General features: G+C 43.9%; 1 protein-coding gene across 1 annotated transcript in view; it reads right to left on the bottom strand.

Moving 5' to 3' along the window:
- The window catches only part of XKR4 (XK related 4), a 246,871-nt gene extending 228,882 nt beyond the window's left edge, over positions 1 to 17,989 (bottom strand). Inside the window, exon 1 of the mRNA XM_074577045.1 lies at positions 16,889 to 17,989. Within this exon, the coding sequence (XP_074433146.1) occupies positions 16,889 to 17,736 (848 nt within the window). The 5' untranslated portion in view covers positions 17,737 to 17,989. The remainder of the gene's footprint in view (positions 1 to 16,888) is intronic.
- Positions 17,990 to 18,798: the final 809 nt, after the last annotated feature.

Raw genomic sequence — 18,798 nt, 5'->3', positions numbered from 1 at the left:
TAGAAAAGTTTTTAAAGAAAGGACACTTAAGTAAGCTTCACTTACTCATAGATCTATAGTTGCTGAATAATTTTATTTCTCAGCTTCCTAAATATGCAGCTGATCTCCAGTCCTATGGTACTATCTCTATCTTAACAGATTCAAAATACAGATGCAATTCACCATTTCTTTCAGTATTCTGGAATGGAAGTTATTAATTCCTTTGATTTTACAAAGATAAACTCATTTACTGTTGCTTTCACTGTAGCTGTGGTTATTTCTATTTTAATACCATCCTGTACAATATCTGTCTTCCCTTTGCCACCATACTAACGTAATCATCTTTACTGAAAAATGAGGGAAAGCACCAAGCCATATCTAGATTATCTTTAATATCCACCCTCCCAAGACAGCAGCTCTCTTCCTTCCTTTTTCTGTCCCTACGACATAGCTGAAGAGTGTTTTGCTATTTGCTCTTTCTTCCGCAAAGCTGAGCTTGGCTTTGGAAATTCTCACTTTATCTCCAAACCTTTTGACCTCTGATACTTAGTGCTGATCAGACAGCTGGGAAGGAAAGGGAGCGAGAGGGGAAGGTGTCTCTTGCGTATTCCTAATGGTGTTTCGTACATACATGTTATTTTAGAGCCACACCCTACATTTTTTTTCCTCTTTTTCATGTTCAGATTCCTAGCAGTGTTAGCATCATTAATCTCAAAGAAATTTAGAATTTCTTTATATATTTATACCGGCAAATTTATCCTACTAGACATTTCCCTCAGTTATGAAATTTTGCTCTTTTGTGGAAAAAAGCCAAATAAAAACAAAAAAACCCCACCCCACTTAGCAAATTCTTTATTTCCTTGAGAAACGTAAAAGGAAAATATTTGTGACCACTCTGTTAAAGGTTATTTGGTGTTATCAGCCTTCCATTGTGTCCTCATTGCTTACTGAGAAACTCTAAAAATTCCAAAACATCCCCATAAAAAGCCAGAATACTGTAACATCTTATTGATACATTAGCTACTTGATGAAGACTGTCACCTACCACATGAAAACATCTATGATGATTACTAATAGGCTGTGTTCTCCGATATCAATTTAAGTAGTTAAAATCGCCAATGATAACTTTTCCACAGATTTCTGGAATGTCTAGCCTTCCCTTCTCACAACAGGACTCCAGCAATACATTCCAGAAGGCCAGCAATAGCCCAGGGAAACCACCTTTGCAGACCTTTTAATTTTTAATATTTTTTTTAAACACATATAACTCACTCTTTCATGTTATTATATCATTAATACTCAGTAGTGTATCAGCAGGTCTCTAGTTTAAGTTATCTTTAACATACAACATTCAAGCCCCAAGTCATGAATTCACCTGATTCAAGTAGGAGCACAGATGCTCCAACTTCTTCCCTTTTCTTACCCCAGTTTTTGGCAGGTCTGTATCCGTGTTTGAGCTGTTCCTCAGGGACAACACTCAGCCACTGAACAGATCAAGCACAATCCCAGCAGCAACATGTCATTGACACTTTACTTTCTCAGCAGCTTAAAGTTTTCTTTTCTAACCAAATTACTATTAACATTTCTATATCCACTGTTCTATCTTCATTTTCCCCGTCTTACTCCTCTTGCACTAATTTTATATGCATTTAGAAGGTATAAGGGACATAGAAGTTCCCCATAATCTTTTCTTCTCATTTCTTAGTTTAAAGTCCTCCTTCCAGATGTGTCAGCACCAACTTGAGGCCAGTTTCTCAGAAAGGAGAGTGCATCTTTAGACATGTCTTTCCTCCAACCGCACAGTAATGGCTGGTGCTTCAAAACACATCCCTTGTAGGGTTATGAGTTATGTGCGGATCACCATTGCTCCATCATGCATCCACTCTCTTATCCCACTGGAACATAAAGGAAATTTTAAACCAAAGCAGAAACACATCTAACCACTGTCCTAACATTCCTTTCTTCTACATGCATGCCATACAATCAGCAGACTGTTTCCAAAATTAAAATCTCTGGCATAGTCCAGCTGAAAGACCAAGTTAACCGCAAAGTTAAATAACAAGACCAGCACTACACTCACGGTAATGGGCCAAATCTTGTGGCATTACATTTCCTCAGGTAAGAATGGGTTTATATGAAGAAGGGATGGCTCCCCTTGAGCCCTTCCTGGATCTATTCAGATTATACGAGAACTTTGGAGGAAGAATTAATACACTAGTCTTCTCCGTAAGCAGATTGTGAGAGAAGTCCTGGCTATCTTTTCCCCTTATCAGCCAGATGAATTGGAGAATGCTATAGAAGTAGGGAGGGCAATCATTTCCTTCCGAAGAACATAGAAAAACATGTTACTCCTCAGTCTCGATCAACTCTTTTCCTGGAGAAATACAGCCCTGGGCTGCATCGCCAAGACAATTATATGTCCCTATGTAGGATTTCATTTTTTATATATATATCTTTGGTATAAATACTGTTATGGTTAGAAGGCTTCATAGTGATAGGCTTGCTAGAAGACCGTAGAGGATGCGAAGGACAAATGCACGAAGTTATGCATTGCACTTAACATCTCTTGATTTCAGGCGTCCCTTGCTTTCAACGTAAACCCACTTCAATGGATGCAAAACAGAGATAAATTTCTCTGGTTTAATTGATTATAACCTTAGTCCTTCATGGGAGTGCTTGTTCTTATTCAGTATTTAGATTTATGTAGAGCCAAACCAGAAGAAAGTTTATGTCATACTTGTGATGCACCAAGCACAGACCAGCCTGAATACAACTGAGCCGCTCCACAAAAAGTGATATTGTGAAAGAAAAGTCCTAACCTGAGTTCAAGTACGACAGATCTGCAGCCTTGTTCTAGAAGAACACAATACCTATGCCAGAGAGGTAGTCCCAGCCCTGTGCTTTCATACCACTAGGACAAGAGCATTAGAGTGAAAAGGAATTTGTCTATTTTTCACCATAACTATTTAAGACAGAAAGAAACACGAACCTTCCCAGCACAACCAGTAGTTAACGCTCTATGGTGCAAGGTGTTGTCCCACTAGTGGCAAAGAAGGAAAAAAAAAAAAAAAATAAGAGACTGTTATAAAAAGCAAAATAAGTAAAACTTCCAGAAAGCAGGCTGTCCTCGGCAGATGGATCCCATGGATCAGACAGCTCAGGAACGGTAAGTACAGCCTTTCACCCACAGGATAAAGCAAAGGTAACTAATACACTGAAAACGTACTTCAAAGTAATAGTTCAACAAGTTAAAAAGAGAAACACGATTGTGAGCTGCTAGTTAACAAAGGACAGAGAAAATATTCTCGTGCTCCTCTATAGCTGGTCCAGGGCAACAATTTGGATTCAGAACACAAGCAGGCACACTCTGATTTAGCATGTAATTAAGAAATCCTCTCTGAATTATGCAACTTTCATTTACTTCTTCAGAAGATATGAGAACACTGCAATCACTTGCCAAGTTTGATCCCAACATGCCATGGGGCAAATGGAGACCCTAAACTGTCATATTCTATTTAAATCATATGTAGGCTGAAGTGAGTGCAATTGCTCAGTATATTAAATTACTACTAGTGTGTTGATATTTCCTCATGAACAATCTATGGCTCTGAATTATTTATTAAGGAGGAAGTGGCTTTTGAAGTGAACATTATTTCTCTCCGAGCTAATGCTTGAATATGATAAAAATAGTTGCCAAGAGAAAAAGGAAATGAAAAAAAAAAGACTCTTCCATGACTGACGGCTCCCAAATTTTACCTCACTCCTGCATGCATTTCTTCTTTTTGTGAAGTCTATATGCTAAAATGATGTTCACCTAAAAAATAGTAAGACGTGGGACAGCGTGTGTCAGGAATTTGCTTGCAACAAATCACAGCTACATGGACGTTCAGTGATGGCAATCAATAGGAATCCTAGACAATTCCCACAGCTTTGTGCTTCCTTGCCCCTAGAATCCAATACTGCTCATAGAGTTACAGCTTCAAGGGAGCCGCAGAGCAACCATCCTCTGGCATCAAGAGTGGTACATCACAGAATCAAAGAGCTTTGGGTTGTAGTGGAGATGAAGAACACTTAACTGAGTATGGAGTGACAGTAGGATCATGGAGAAGGACCCAATTCTCCCACTGGTCCTTCAAGTTCTCAGGCGCATTTTTTGAACCCTTATCCCCTCAACAGGAGTCTTCACAGGTTTTTGAGGACAGGGAAGGGAAAACACAGATGAAGTGGAAGCAGAGACTCCCACATAAGAAGATAAATCCAGTGTGACACATTCGGCATTATGACCAAATTAGAATTTATTTGGTCAAAGAGGTATTCTCACAATGAAGTGCACTCTTGAGTGACAGCTGCAATATTTGAACCCAAAACAATTAATTGAAATGAACATAAATAATCTTTCTGTCTTCTTTTTTCCTTCCCCACAACTATTAAGATTGCTTTTCATGAAGAATTCTCCAAAGAATTATTTATTAGAAGACCTATTTCTATTGTTTATTTATTTGCAAATAGTTTATATACACTAGAAATGCATCAAATCTTTCTGTAAATTTTCTGTGAACAGATTTGAGTGTTGAGTTTATTCTTATTTCAAGGTTATTCTTCAGTTTTCAAGGTACTGAACTTAATTTCTTTAATAACCAATCCTTTGTGTCTCCTAATTAGAAATATCCAAAACAATTTGCTATTTAAATCATATGTCATTGCTTCTGATCCTTGATTGGATGAGTAATGAAATTAAGTAAGACCCATATGAATTGTGAATATTGCTACTGAATATGTAATTAAGGTTTTGATTAATATTCTGGCACTCAGGCTTAAAATACACCTTCCATAAGTATTTGCGCTAATAAAGCTCAAGCTCAAAAAAATCAGCACAAGTCATTAACACAGTCAAACTGAATTCATAAGTGAACTTCAAAAGAATACTTATAAGATTTTTTTTTTTATGGTGATGTTTATGAACAGTGTCCTTTTAAGTTGGACTCCTATAGTGCTAGCTGTCAAATAAAGCTACTGGCCATCTTTCCTCCTGAGGTGCTAGTATAAAATTAAAAGTTAGCGATATAGGTTTTGCTGAGGTATTCAAAACATTTCTGTTAATACAAGTTGATAATTTAAACTCCAATTGTTTCAAAGCTCAATGAATCATTTTATGGAAATTTCAAATCCTTTAAGACAGCATTGTATTTAAAAAAATGAAATATTACACTTTTCCTTGTAATATACTTCTATGTCTTACTTTGAGCATCCATTAGGAACATTTTTTATGTCATTACTGAAATATACTTAATTGAGCTGACAGTCAACATTCTTCAAAATGTTCTTCCCATCCAGTGCTTCCTACACTTAAAGAAAGACAATCAGAGTACCTGATATTTAATAAACAGAAAGGTATGGATGTATCATTTTATTTTTTGTTATGGAAATCTCTCATTTGTAAAACACCGCAAATAGCATTGATAACAACGTATTAATGAATTCTGCAGCAGTAGGATATATCACAAGTGTGGTACCTGTCCCATTAACAGATGTTAGCCCTGTAGAAAAGTTCTGGCTCCTATTACAGAAGGGGTTGACTCCCCTGTGAGAATCCACACACTGTGTAATAAAGAGATGGGCAGTGTAGGAATTGCTAGATTCAAGGAGAAGGAGTGGGTCTAGCTCTGGAATTGACTTTGAGATGAGTTAGGAAAGGAACCTGCTCAAAACCACCACTCTATTTTGAACATGCTCTTAAACCACAAGTAGTAGCAACTCCTCATTACTTGTATTACAGAAGTATCCCAAAACCTCCAGATAATATCGGCCTCCTGCTGTGCTACGAAGTTTTCAAAAGAATAGAGAGAAATCCATCTCCCAAACAGCTTACCGCCTTACCAACACAGGTAAGGCTAGAAATTGTTAATACATTTCACTGGGAGAGGAAAGGAGACACAAAGACTAAAGACCTGCTGCAGGCTATCCGAGGCAAGTCCCACATGAAGAATCTCCCATGGCCCAAATCACAGGCTGGTCATAAGACAGCATTCTCCCTCTAGAGGGGCTACAATTTTACACTGATGTGTGTAAACCTGCCACAAACTCACAAAAGAAGCCCAAATTCTCAAGTTCTCAATCTACCTGACAGCACCCAAGTAACAGGTCTTACCTGACAAGGGAACAGGTCCATTTCAACTAAAGCCCTCTCAGCTCTTGGTCTTTTATGCTCTGATTATCCAAAACCACCACTAGGCTCTACAAAGGGCTGAGACAGCCTCTCCAGAGACAAACCTAGGGACTGATGGCTTGTTTTGAACCCTTTGCTAGTTTTCTCAGCAGCCCTCTTGATTTAATCCAGCCATACAGGCAACACACCCAACAATTAATTAATTCTCTAAGTCAATTGGATAATTAATGGAGTAGCTCTGCCACAACAGTGACACTAACAGAATGAAGACAGGCTCTAGAAAAACATACATCACCAAAATTTTATTTTTTTAGGTAGAGGCAAAATAATGAATGGCATACTTAAGTACCAAACACAGCCCTTAGTTCAGCAAGGTAATTTTCATGCTCTGTTATCATGAGTTCTTAATTAACCTGTGTGGTAAAAATTCCTTAACAAATGGTTGTTGACTGTAAATGCAATCCCTCCTTCTGACACATGCATTAATGCACTATTGTAAAAGTTCAAAGCCATTATTATTGAGTTGTCTCAGCCACATTCATTATCCTCTGCACTGTATTTGCCTTCACTTGGGTAAATCTTCTTTAATTGCCCAGTCTTTACTTACAGAACATCTTTGTTTAATATACTACGAACTCCGTTTACATTTATGCTTTTTCCAATAATTCTGCGTTGAATGTAGTTTCCACCATTACTACTGGAAATGTTCTATGCTCAGCTTATTTGTCTGCGGTCACCCATACATGTCATTGTTTTGGAACCTGAAATGTCCAGTGCTTGGAAGCTTTGGGCTGAAGTTGATTCTAGCACCTCCGCGATGTTTAAAATAATTCCTAACCCTTGTTATCCAGGCCATTTTTTTTCCATAATATGTTGAATCCAGTTTATAAAGCAAGCTAACAAATAAGAAAAACAGTGCAAGAGAGGAGGTGATGAGCTGACTTAAAGCAGCAAAAGTGGGTAGGTGAAGGAAACAGGATGAAGGACAGAACTTATTAAGCTGAATAGCATATTACAGGAATAATAAGCATAAACCCTTGACGAAAGAAATCCTTAAAATACTGAAATCTTGCTTTAACATCCCAATGATGTCCAGTATGGAGAGATGCTCATGTTTTCAACATGTTCAACTAAAAACATGTTTTGACAGGCACACTGACATGATAATTTGTTTTGAATTGTTTCCCTGTAGATCACTTTCCGAGTATCTCAAAGTATATTACAAAAATTAAGCTTCATAATGTCCATATAACAACTAGACTGCAAATACGCACTAAATAACTAAAGGATAACATTTTTCAGAAGTATGCACTGCTTTTGACCACCCAAATGAAGCTATTTTAAACCTCCTTCCCCTTTTAAGAAAAAAAAAAGGCAATAAGCCCCACTGCAATGAAAGTAAAAGGAAGATGTAGTTCCTCATTCCTGAAACTTAGACAGGTAAAAAAGGCAAACAAAATTATGCATACTGAAAACTTGGGCTCTGCTGGCTGTGGAACCTGTGGTGAGTCAGGAGATAAGAAGTTGGGACACAAAGATGGGGTTTTATTTCAGTCACAGAGCTGTGCTGCTTACGTTGATAAAAATCAACTACAAAAATATTATCAGGAAATCAACTCAGACCAAGAACTGGGAACTCCAGAACATTTTAAATTTCTGTTTAATTCACTTTTGCTAGAAAAAACAGAGGAAAAGGGTGAAACAACTACTGAGTGACACATCAAAAACACCTTTCCTCTTTCTCTTTGTCTGAGGTTGACTACATATGACAGGGAAAGGCTGATGAAAAAATGAATAAAACAATCCTCAGCTAATTCAGGTCATCTAGAGCTACTCCTACAAGTTAAGCAGGCATTTTCATGTAGATCTTTATTATGGTGCTGTTTGTGGTTTACTATACATGAAGGATGAAAGTTTGTAAACAGAAATACTGGTGGTGCACTTTTAGCATAAGAGAGAGTGAAGGTTAAAAGGTGGGAAAGAAAAATCAATTAAGCAGTAGAAAAGAAAGACAAGGCAATCTGTATTTGGTCCCATTTGAAGGCCCTCAGCATTAGGTCTTCCTCTCTGGCCTCATAAACATGACATTTCTGTCAGCCAGATGACACAGCTCCAGCAGGAAGGACAGTAAATGTCCCCATCCAGTCTCTCCTAAGCCTCGGTGCAGAAAGCACTCAGGGAGACGGGATCTGAGCCCTCACAGCTGGAAAGGGCAGTGGACTCAGATCTCCTAAAACCTGAGGAAATACTCTAATCACAAGGGATGTTTCTCCAGTACTATAAAACAAGGCAGATTCACTAATACACGTCGGGGATCTAAGATCTTCGTTGCTTATAAAGCAGGTTTAAAGGATGCTTGCCAACTGGATCCACTCAGGGATTTTGGTGCCGCTCCAGCTTAGCTTCTGGTTTGCGATAGGCTCAAATGAGAAATAGGAACTCAGGCTCTGCGTGCTGGGGAGGTTCTGGACACAGCCAAAATGCAGAAATACAAGCCTCTAAGACACTTTTAAGTTGAACGTTATAGTCCGTTATGTTTAAGTTCCTCAAGAAACTTTCTAACGAGGCTGTTGAGCCCAATTTTTTAGATCATACGTTCAGGTCTATGTGCCTGAAGAACATCTAAATTCTGCTTTGGGGTGCTAAGTCCTATTTTAGATCTAGCTCACAGAAAGATTTCCATATAAAGTGAGCATATAAAGATTAGGGTTGAATAACAATAAACTCCATCCGTACCCCGCTTTAGGATAAAAAAGACCACAGATTTATAGTGACAAAGCTTATCGTTCCACACTACCCACTATTAAATCGTGAAAGTATCAGCACAGTGGCTTTTTGTTGTTTTCTATGCATGTATAGATCCCTCTATAGAGAGCTGAAGTCTAGTGCTTGATATTACAAGGTACTTTCCTTCAACCTGCTGGAACTGGTCTACTGATCCTATGCACCACACATGGAAAAACACCACTCAAAGAAGCTGGCAGGATCCTAGAATAGATCAGGTGTTTACATGAAAACATCCCATTAAAGTGAGTAATGCTGAAAACTGTGGCACAGCTAACCTTCGTTCTTAAGGGCAGAAATCAATCTGATATATAGCAGCTGACAGAGATAAGGAAAACTGTCCTTCCATCTGTAGGTTAATTCACTTTTTACTCACTATAAACCACCTGCATCTTTCTCTAAAGCAGCTGGTACCGGTCCTTGGTACATTAGTCTTTCCGAAGTCACACCTTCCGATTTTAGAAGAACAAGAAGAAGTTACTTTTGTTGTCACATCATTGGCTGCCAAACTTCCTTTGAAAACACCCCACAAAGCAGTCTCGCTCCACTTGCTCCAACTCGTGATATCAAATCCTTTGTAACTGATAGCCTTAACCACCCCCACTGATTACCCCTGCCAATCAAAAAGATTTATATGGCTCACCATACAAATCTTATACCATGAGCATACTGAAAAGCGCAAGCATGTTGTCAAAGGAGAAGTAATGGAAATAATAACAGAGCGCAGTAATTATTTTATCTTGGGGGGAAAAATGCATTATTACCCATTTCAGCCATTCAAGGAGGGAAACAGAATGCGAGGGAGAGTGATAAGAAACCACTTCAGCAATCAGAGATGATGGCTAGATGATAATTCAGGTTATAGTTGTCAGAAAATTCAGGTAAAATCTCTTGGAAAAATATATATCCAACACCTATTATTTTTTAATTCTAAAATTTATGAAAAGATGCTTATGAGTACACTTTTCCCTGTGAATTGATGTCAAACTGATACCTCACTTTTCTGTTTATCATTGTTCAGATGACTACTCACTGCAATCGGAGTTTATCTAACATTTTTTTTGTGTATCTAACATTTTTGCTGTAAGTTTGCCCAGACATACAACTCTTCTTTTTCCCTGCCTCCTGCTCCAACCTCCCAAGCAGTCACTTAGAAAACTATTCAAATAATCTCTTTGGTCAGCGGCTGAAGGGAAATAAACTGGAGTTTTAGGTACAAGTGTACAAGGATTAACTGGCATTTCTGTGCCTTTTCATAACCTGCTGCCTTTTGTATGTTCCCTCAAATCTTCCTCACGTTCTCTTTTATATCAGCCTCCTTTTGTTTTAAAAATCAAACAAATCAAAACAGTTCCTTTCATAGCCTGCTTGCCCCTTCCGCTCCTATATGTCTACTCGACACAACGTATACAACTGACAGCTGTGCTAAAAGGAGCAAAAATGGCACCACTTTGTAAACATACTTCAGCAACCACAAATTTCCACTGTACCTTGAAATGCAAGCAAAAGAGCTATTGATTTTGTCTGTGCCTGATAAATTCCTCCCAAATAACCTGTTTACTGAAACTGTAAGTCGCTGTTGTGATTAATCTGCTGTGTATTAAAAGCTACTTAATTGGAACACAGCGATGGCAGAACGAGCTAATACTGTTATAAGTGACATAAGAATTGATTTCATTTTAATTTTACTAGAACTTTTCTATCTCTGTAGCCAAGTCAGTCCTTACGGACAAATATTAAGGATTAAGCCAGCTGACAGGGAGCGTACTCTTCCGGACAAGATAAACTCTGATGGAAATAATCTGAAGATACGGAGCAGGATAACTGAAGCTGTAGATCACGCTGTGACGTTGCACTTTCTTGCTTTTCCACGGGAGACCTGGACAGGCAAACTGACCTTTCAGCACTAAATACTTTCCCTGACGTAAGTAATACAGAAATTTTAGCCAGAAAAAGTCATCTGGTTGCAAGAACCTTCTGCAAGGTGAAAATATCTAGAAACAAACACTATAACGTGAAACATTTCTTTGAATTCGTGGTATATACATATAGTCATTCCGGCATGGCATCAGAGAACTCTGGAATGATAGCTACACACGGTGACACGAAATCCTCTGAAACACAAACCTTTAAACTCTTACAGATTTTCCACTGTTTTGGAAAAAGACAAATATAAATTCTTCCCGTATTTAAGTTTCTAGAAAGCATTCCGTGTATAAAATATTAGCTCTCCTACTAAGCCAATTGAGCAATCAGAAATGTTAGTGCTTAAGCAGTACTTGGAAAATCTGAAAACTTACGTAACTGATAAATATTCTCTATAGAGAGAAGCCTTGTTAATTATTAAAGTACAGTATCTTTCTTCTAAAGTACATCAGCATCTTTTACATGTAGCTTAGGTTATTAGAATAAACTGAATACCAAATCTGATTTGTATGCAGACTTGTAAGAGATTTTTAAGAACATAGTAAAGATTCACTTTTGTGTTTCAAAAAAAAATTATAAAAGGCACAGCCTTCATCTGCATATCACTGTCTTCAGAAAAAAAAAAAAAAAAGAAGGAAAAAAATTTGAATATTTATTCTGCTGAATGTATTAGCAAAAGTTTAAACGTAGTTAAGGCACCTACAGGATGGGCTGCCCCTTCTGATCCTGCTTTCTGAGGGGGAGAAAATGAAAACTTTCATTCCTATTTCTGACAGTCTATCACCCACCTTTCCTGAGTCCTAAAGACACAGCAAGCCAAATAGTTAGCCAGTAGGACTTTAACTCAAGCACTGCAGTAACTCAATAAAAGAAATATGGTATGCTGAGTGGTAGCATTTCGCTACACTAAGAGACAGATGGGGAGGATACGCAATAATCTTGTCTAGGAAATGGCTATGACTCATAAATTTGGACTCAATGTGACAAATTATCTGACAGATTTCAAAACAGTGAGAAAAACTGGTGTCAGATTGAGATATTATCACGTCTCAGTGTGAAGTCCAACGGCAGCTGGAATTATTGACCACCTAACTACACCAAACTCCTACACTACTACTGAACGAAAGTGTCAAAACTACTATGTAGAGCAAAAGCGCGAAAACAAATGAACATATTTAAGGATGGAGTTGAACGGATTAAAAGACTGGTGATGTTTTTCATAATTTCAACTACCTTGCTCACAGCTCCAGCTCAGGGGCCCAGTCACCCTTAATAGTGAGCACCCGAGGAAGTCATAAGGACTTCTCCCGCACAGTGCAGATGTCATTTCCCTTTTTTTTTTTTGGGGGGGGGAGGGTGTGTGGAACTGCAAGAGCATCAACTGATTGCAGAGGTGAAGCTATAAATACAGGCAAAGAAATTTCTTTGTGATGATCCAGTCCTGTGAAAAATACTTCCACAGGGCACCCTAGAGTCTGCAACTCACACTGCTTCCAGAATCCAACATCCCCTCTACAAACCTCCTCCAACTTTTTTTTTTTTCCCAAATAACCAGGAAGGAGAAGGAAGATAATGATTTCTTAATATTACACAGAAACACATATAGCTAAATCATAGCGTCGCTTCTCAGGGAAGCAGACCCACTTTGGAACAGATACCTGCTCTGGACAATTGTCACCTGGATGGGCCAATGATTAACCTGGTGTCTCCTGCACCTTCTCTAGCTGGGTTCCCACACAGCTAGCAGATAGCCAAAACCCCTCACTCTGTTGAGAGGGATAGACTTAATGATCTCACTATCATCTCAGCTACCCAGAAATAATTTTAAAGGGTAATTTCCAGTCCTCTTCTTTCCAATGATTCATCCTTCCTCTGGCCTTGTTGGCTACAGAAACTTGACAGTTCCCTGTCAGGCACACTGACTGCAGCCTTTCAGACAAAATGACAGCCGCTATGGGAACCTCCAAGCACTCCGAGCACCAAGGCAGCTTCCTCACACCATTGCCCTACGAGGCACAACAGTTGTCCTGGGAAGTTACTGCTTGCTTTCCAGACACCGCAAAATGGGCACCACCAAGTCCTCCAGTCTCCTCCTCCCACCCACCCATTTTCCCACAACCCATGCTCCAGCCAGGGCTGGCTCTCAGGACCCCTTTACCCCTCTTCAGGAGCATGGCTCACCGGTCCTGCAAGCCTAAAGGAATCTCGTCCAGAGAAAAAAGTTTTCCAGGAAATGAACCAGCTCCACAGATGCCAAGTGAACACTGTTATCTCTTACATCCAGTCACCCAGTCCTGTTATCCACTGTGAAATCTGAAAGCCAGGGCTAAGCCTGGGAAGCTTAGTGAATCAAAAGGATGCTCAAGGGCAGTGGTTGCATACTTTCATGCCAGGCTCAAAGGGCAATAGTTTATCTGAATTCTCCTGGCCTGTATACCTCTACATAGTCCTTACAGACTATAAATTAAAGCATCCACTTCCATTTTTTCCTTTCAATGGAATACAAAGACCCCGTGCATTACATCCTCCTTGTACTGCCCAGAGTCTGCTAATAAAAAGATGTGTCTCTCACAGCATCTACTTGGGAGAACAGGGCTCCATAGTGTGGCTTCCATACCCATATATTGGTAAAAAGCGGAACCCACTGCAAGTATGGATCAGGAAACTTATCTGTATATCTGTCTCTGAAGGCAGAATCTCATCAGTGATCATATTTTAATATCAAATTAGCTGCCAACAAAGGCCTAGCATCTGCACTCAGCTGTGGCAAGCAACTCCTAAGAGACTTCACTGGAATTTTAACTGAGGGACAGTGTTATCAGGGAGTCTGTGAACATCCAACCCTGGAAAAATGGTATTTATACGCTTAGTCTTCAAAATGGAAGAATTCAGTTTTCTAAAATTTGGGGGGGGGGGAGTTATACCAATTTCAAAACAAAAAAAAGATACATTTTTATTCAGAATTGATTGGCAGCTTAGCTGATCCTGCAGCTCCTCTTCTTTACACTCTAGGAAAAAATCGTGTTAGTAATTTTAGATTGCCTATTTCCAGCATTGTTCCATGCCACATTAAAAACCTCATTCATTTCCCATTAGCACATTTTAGTTAAAATTAACACATAATCATTTTCAATGATCTGGCTTTCAATATATTTGTAAACAAAAATTAATCCCGAAAGTAAGACACAGAAAAGCTTTGGAATTGTTAAAAATCATCCTAACAGAACTAATCACTAAACCCGCATTTTTTAACGTGGTGTTTTTTTTTTTTTTTTAATCCAAGAACACTTGGATTGCCAGTTGCATCCCCAGTTGCTCAGGATGGCCTCCTTAAACAAGCAATTGACACAATTTCCCCCAAAACCTTTGGCAACGTGACAAATAAAGGGAAACTGAAGACCTCAGGAATCAGTTCAACAGTTTAAGAGGAGACAGAGGCCAGCGAACACCAAATGAAAGCAGAATGAGCACCAATCTCGGGATACAAGGCACAAGCAAACCTCTCTTCTCGTACCCTGGTATCCTTGCCCATACGCAAAACTACCAACCACCAAACCCTCAGTTCTCACACCTAGGGCTCCTTGTTGACAGAGGAATGACAGAAATACTACTGTAATTTTTGCTCGTGCAGGATTCAATACAGTAAGTAACAGAAAATGGAAATATAGGTATAGGAGAGCTTTAACCAGCACCAAAAGAAAAAGCGAAGGAAAAACTGAAAGTTGAGAGAAAACACAGAAATAAAGACACGGAATAAAGGGTAATTTGGGTTTTGCCAACTGTGGGGAGGGTGCCCCCAGCCACTGTGTACTTGTGGTGGTAACACAGCCAGCAGCGTCTGTTTAGCTGCGTCAAAGAAGGAGTTTGTCTCCAAAAACATGCAACTGGAAAACACTTTAGGTCATCCTACAGCCTGAATGCTCAGGAGCTGTTTGCTTAGGCCAGTGCAGATGTTACACTGCGGAGCAGAAGTTTTGGACTACAAAGTTTTAGATGTCTCCAAAGGCTCTCCCTCATGAGGAATATAGCTAGGGAATTAAAACGAAATCACTTTAATCAATTATGAAGTGCTGATATGCCAGACTGCATACAAGTGACCATATAATTTGCAGAAAACTGCAAATAAATACTACTGTTACTGACAGACTACCAATTCTATGGCTCTTTTTCACTGAAAAAAAAAAAGTGTTAACAGGCTAAAGGCTAAACCATAAATAATGTCCTCATCAATTTAATATTCTGGTAGTCTTATGCTACTGCACATAAAACATGAAGAAAAGCTACATATGATCAAAAGAGGCTCAGCTAGCTTTAAATGTAGAGGACTAGGTGCTCTTGCAAGGAGCAAATCTTATGTTAAAAGAGATTGTGCTTCATCAAAAAACAAGCAGCTGGAGAGCTCTAAATCCCAGCCAGCTCGTCTGACAGAAGTGCTGTACAATACCGATCGCACCCTGCTCCACCCAAAGCCCTGCTCGTCGTGTTTTCCAATACAGAGTCATGACATCAGACTTTATAAAACTCTCTTCTGTGTCACTCAGCACAATACACACTGTTTATCTTCTATATGGATGAGTATCAACATGAATTTCTATGTACAGTCTGAGCCATTGTACCTACTCTTCTGTCTCTGCAGGATCGGGACTAAATATTATGTAAAACCATCTCATTCAGAAAATCCTAAATTTAAACTCGCGTTCAGCCGTGGAGGTAGAGCATACAGGAACATACAAGCATACAAGATCCAGAACAAAGCATCACTTTTTGTTCAAAATTCTGCTTGCCTCTTAAGCTGTGTCATAGTTAATGTCGAGCACACCTGTAACTTGGAGTTAGTTTCACAAGTTTAGAAAATTCTGTTTGTTACAATGAACCAAAGAATCTGGGAAGTGAAAGATACTTGGATTCCTTGATGCTTAAAGGCCACAAGCAGAACTGAGCCGTGCTGGATACTGCACTAACACAGAGCAAAAGACAGTCCCTGTCCAAAAAGGGTGGGACAGAGATTAGAAACACCAGAGTTAGAAGTTTACAGTAACAAAGAATTAAACTCTCTAATGAAATAATTGTGAAAAACTAGTGTTTTCAAAACAGAAACATGAGAGAATTCCTTTCCACCCATCAGACAAGAAACCCCCAAAGTATTTTCAGCTGTTGCTTTAGCGCACTGTCCCACTGGATGACATTCTTCAACACCGCATCTATCTGCCACGATTTTATGTGGAAATTGTAACTCCTCATATGCTAGGTATTCTGAACTCTGCACTTTTCAAGCAGCACTAAATGTGTTTGTGGGGCATCTGGCCTCCATATAAATCTTTCCTGGAAATATGCTTAAACTATAGGAAAGCACTACTTTTGCAAACTATGATGTCATCTCCCTTTTCAGTAAGTGCCTTCCACAGCCCACTTTCAGCACATCCTTTCCGTAACGCACATAACGTCCCTTGCGGACGATTTTGAGAGCAGCTACTCAAAAGTTTGATTCGTAAGACATTTCTTTACTAACCACATATATAGAAAACGCATACACATAGCAAGGAGCGGACTGCACGCAGTGTATTTACATATAAATATCAAAACACAGCAGCGGGACATTCATTAAGAGTTTCTGGAAAGAAACTCTTTGCTGTCAGCGAAGTTCCCTGCTGGCGGCAACACTGTCCTGGCCACATGTGAGGAGACCGGGAGACGCACGTTATCGGGATATTCCCCCTTTCCCCGCCTGTTCCCTTTTTTTCCCTAGCCCCTGCACAGGTTTCCCTGGGAGTCCAGGCACCTCGGCTCAGCCGGGCGCCTCCCGGGGTGGCACAGGGAGCTCAGGGACCCGCCGGGGCTCCCCTCGACGGGGCGGGACACCCCGAGCCCGCCGCCACTCGCGGTCCCGCGGGGTCCCGGCCGCTCCCGAGCCCCCCCCCACGCCGCGCCGTCCCGAGGAGGGACCCCGAGAGGGAGGGGACAGGCGCGGTCCCCCTATCCCGCAACCGGCGGGAGCACCCCCCCGCCCGGCGCCGCTCCCGCCCGGCTCCTCACCTCCAGACCTGCCCGAGCTGCAGGATGTGTACGAGCGACTGCAGGAGCCAGATACAGAAGGCGCAGGACGCCGACCGGCCGCCACCGGCGCGGGGACCGGCGGCGGCGGCGCCGGTGGCGTTGCTGCTGCTGTTGCTGCTGCTGTTGGTGGCGTTGCTCTTGCTGGCGGTGGACGCCTGCCGCTGCGGCGTGCCGGGGCGAGCGGCGTCGATGTCGGCGGCGGCGGAGCCGCTGCTCACCAGCAGCTTGCTCTCGGCGGCGGGGCAGTGCCCGCCCGCGGCGGCGGCGGCGGCGGCGCTGTCCTCGGTGCCGAAGTCGTGGGCGAACCAGCGGAAGCTGAAGACCTGCACGGAGAGGGAGCCCAGCAGCACGAAGAAGAGGGTGAGCCCGAACCACCAGCGCTGGCCCCGCAGGTAGTAGTCGACCGCCAGCCAGATGTCGGTGCCCACGTCCGCGAAGTAGACGGCCAGGGCGGCCAGGATCCAGAGGCAGTCCCACAGCGAGTAGCGCCGCTGCTCCCTGCCCAGCCGCAGGCACAAGGAGGACGAGCCCCCGCCAGAGCCCCGGGAGCCCCCGCCGCCGCCCCCGCCGCCGTCTCCTCCTCTGCCGCCGCCGCAGCAGCAGCAGCAGCAGCGGGAGCCGCCGCCCGAGCCGTCCCCGCCGCCGCCGCTGCAGCACCCGCCCCCGGGCGCCTCGTCGTCGTCGCTGCCGCCGCCCGGCCCGGCGCCGGCGGGCAGCCCCGGGGCCAGCGCCTGCACGGAGCCCGAGTGCTCGGAGTTCTGCAGCGGCGTGAACGCCACCTCGCCGCCCTTCTTCATCTTCCGCCGCCCGTCCGACTTCGCGGCCATGATGCCTCCCTCAGCCCCGCCGGAGAGCGAGCGGGAGCGGCGAGCGCTCCTTTATCCCGCGCCTCCCCCTGCTCCTCCTCCTCCGCCTCCTGCCTCCCGCCCTCCGCCGCCGCAGCCGCCGCGGACCCGCCGCTCCCCGCGTCCCCTGTCCCCGCTCCGCGCCGCGCCGGGCTGCGCGCCCGCGGGCGGCTCCTCCGCGGCGGCCGCGCCCGCAAGCGCCGCCTGCCTGCGGGGAGCCGCGTTCAGCCCGCCCGCCCCGCCGCCGCCTCCGCGGGGGACGGCGGTGCCGGGGCCGCCGCCGCCGCCGCCGCGCTCTGCCCGAGCCGGGAGCAGGCAGGGCAGCGCTGCCCGGAGCAGCGCATCCCGCCCCCGCCTCCCCGCCCGCCTCCGCCCGCACCCGCCGCCGCCACCACCCAGCTGACTGACGCCGGGAAAGAGGATGACCTCATCCCTCTTCCCTCGCTGCCGCCGCCCCCCGCCCGGCACCGGCACCGGCACTGGCGCAGGGGCGGGGAAGGGGGCGCTCGGTCGCCGGGAGGGAAGGGCCCACCGCGGCCCCGGGGGTGCGCGGAGCACGGCCCTGCGGAGGGGATGGGGAGGCGGCGGCGGCTCCTCCGCTGCCCGGCCTGGGGAGGTGGGCGCAGCGGCGGCGGGGAGGCGGCTGCTCCGCGGGGCGAGGGAGCGGGGCGGCGGGGTGTGGCCGGCGCCCCCCCGGGACCGGGACCGCGGGAGGGGCGCGTTGCTGCTGCCGGCTCCGCCACCGCGCCCCCCCGCCCCCCCCCTCCGCCCCGTGTCCTCGGCGCGGTTTGGGGTGAGTCTGCCCCGCCGGCGAGGGACGGGGGTTGGAGCGGCCGGACGCGGGTAGATGCGGACGGGGCGGCGGGGAGGGCGGCGGACCCCCCCGAGCGGGGATCCTCGGAGCGGAGGGAGCCGCCGCCGCCCCAGCGCGGTGAGGGGAGGGGGGGACCGGCGGTGATGCCCAGCCGTAACGCCCGGGGCGCAGCGCGGGAGGCACCGGCCGGCACCCGCGAAGCCGCGCTGATCCCCCCCGACCCGGCTAGT

The sequence above is a fragment of the Larus michahellis genome, chromosome 2 (genome assembly GCF_964199755.1).
Source record: "Larus michahellis chromosome 2, bLarMic1.1, whole genome shotgun sequence".
NCBI classification, from domain to species: Eukaryota; Metazoa; Chordata; class Aves; order Charadriiformes; family Laridae; genus Larus; species Larus michahellis.
Note: the sequence above shows the minus strand (reverse complement) of the source record. Positions and strands in the feature narration are given on the sequence as shown.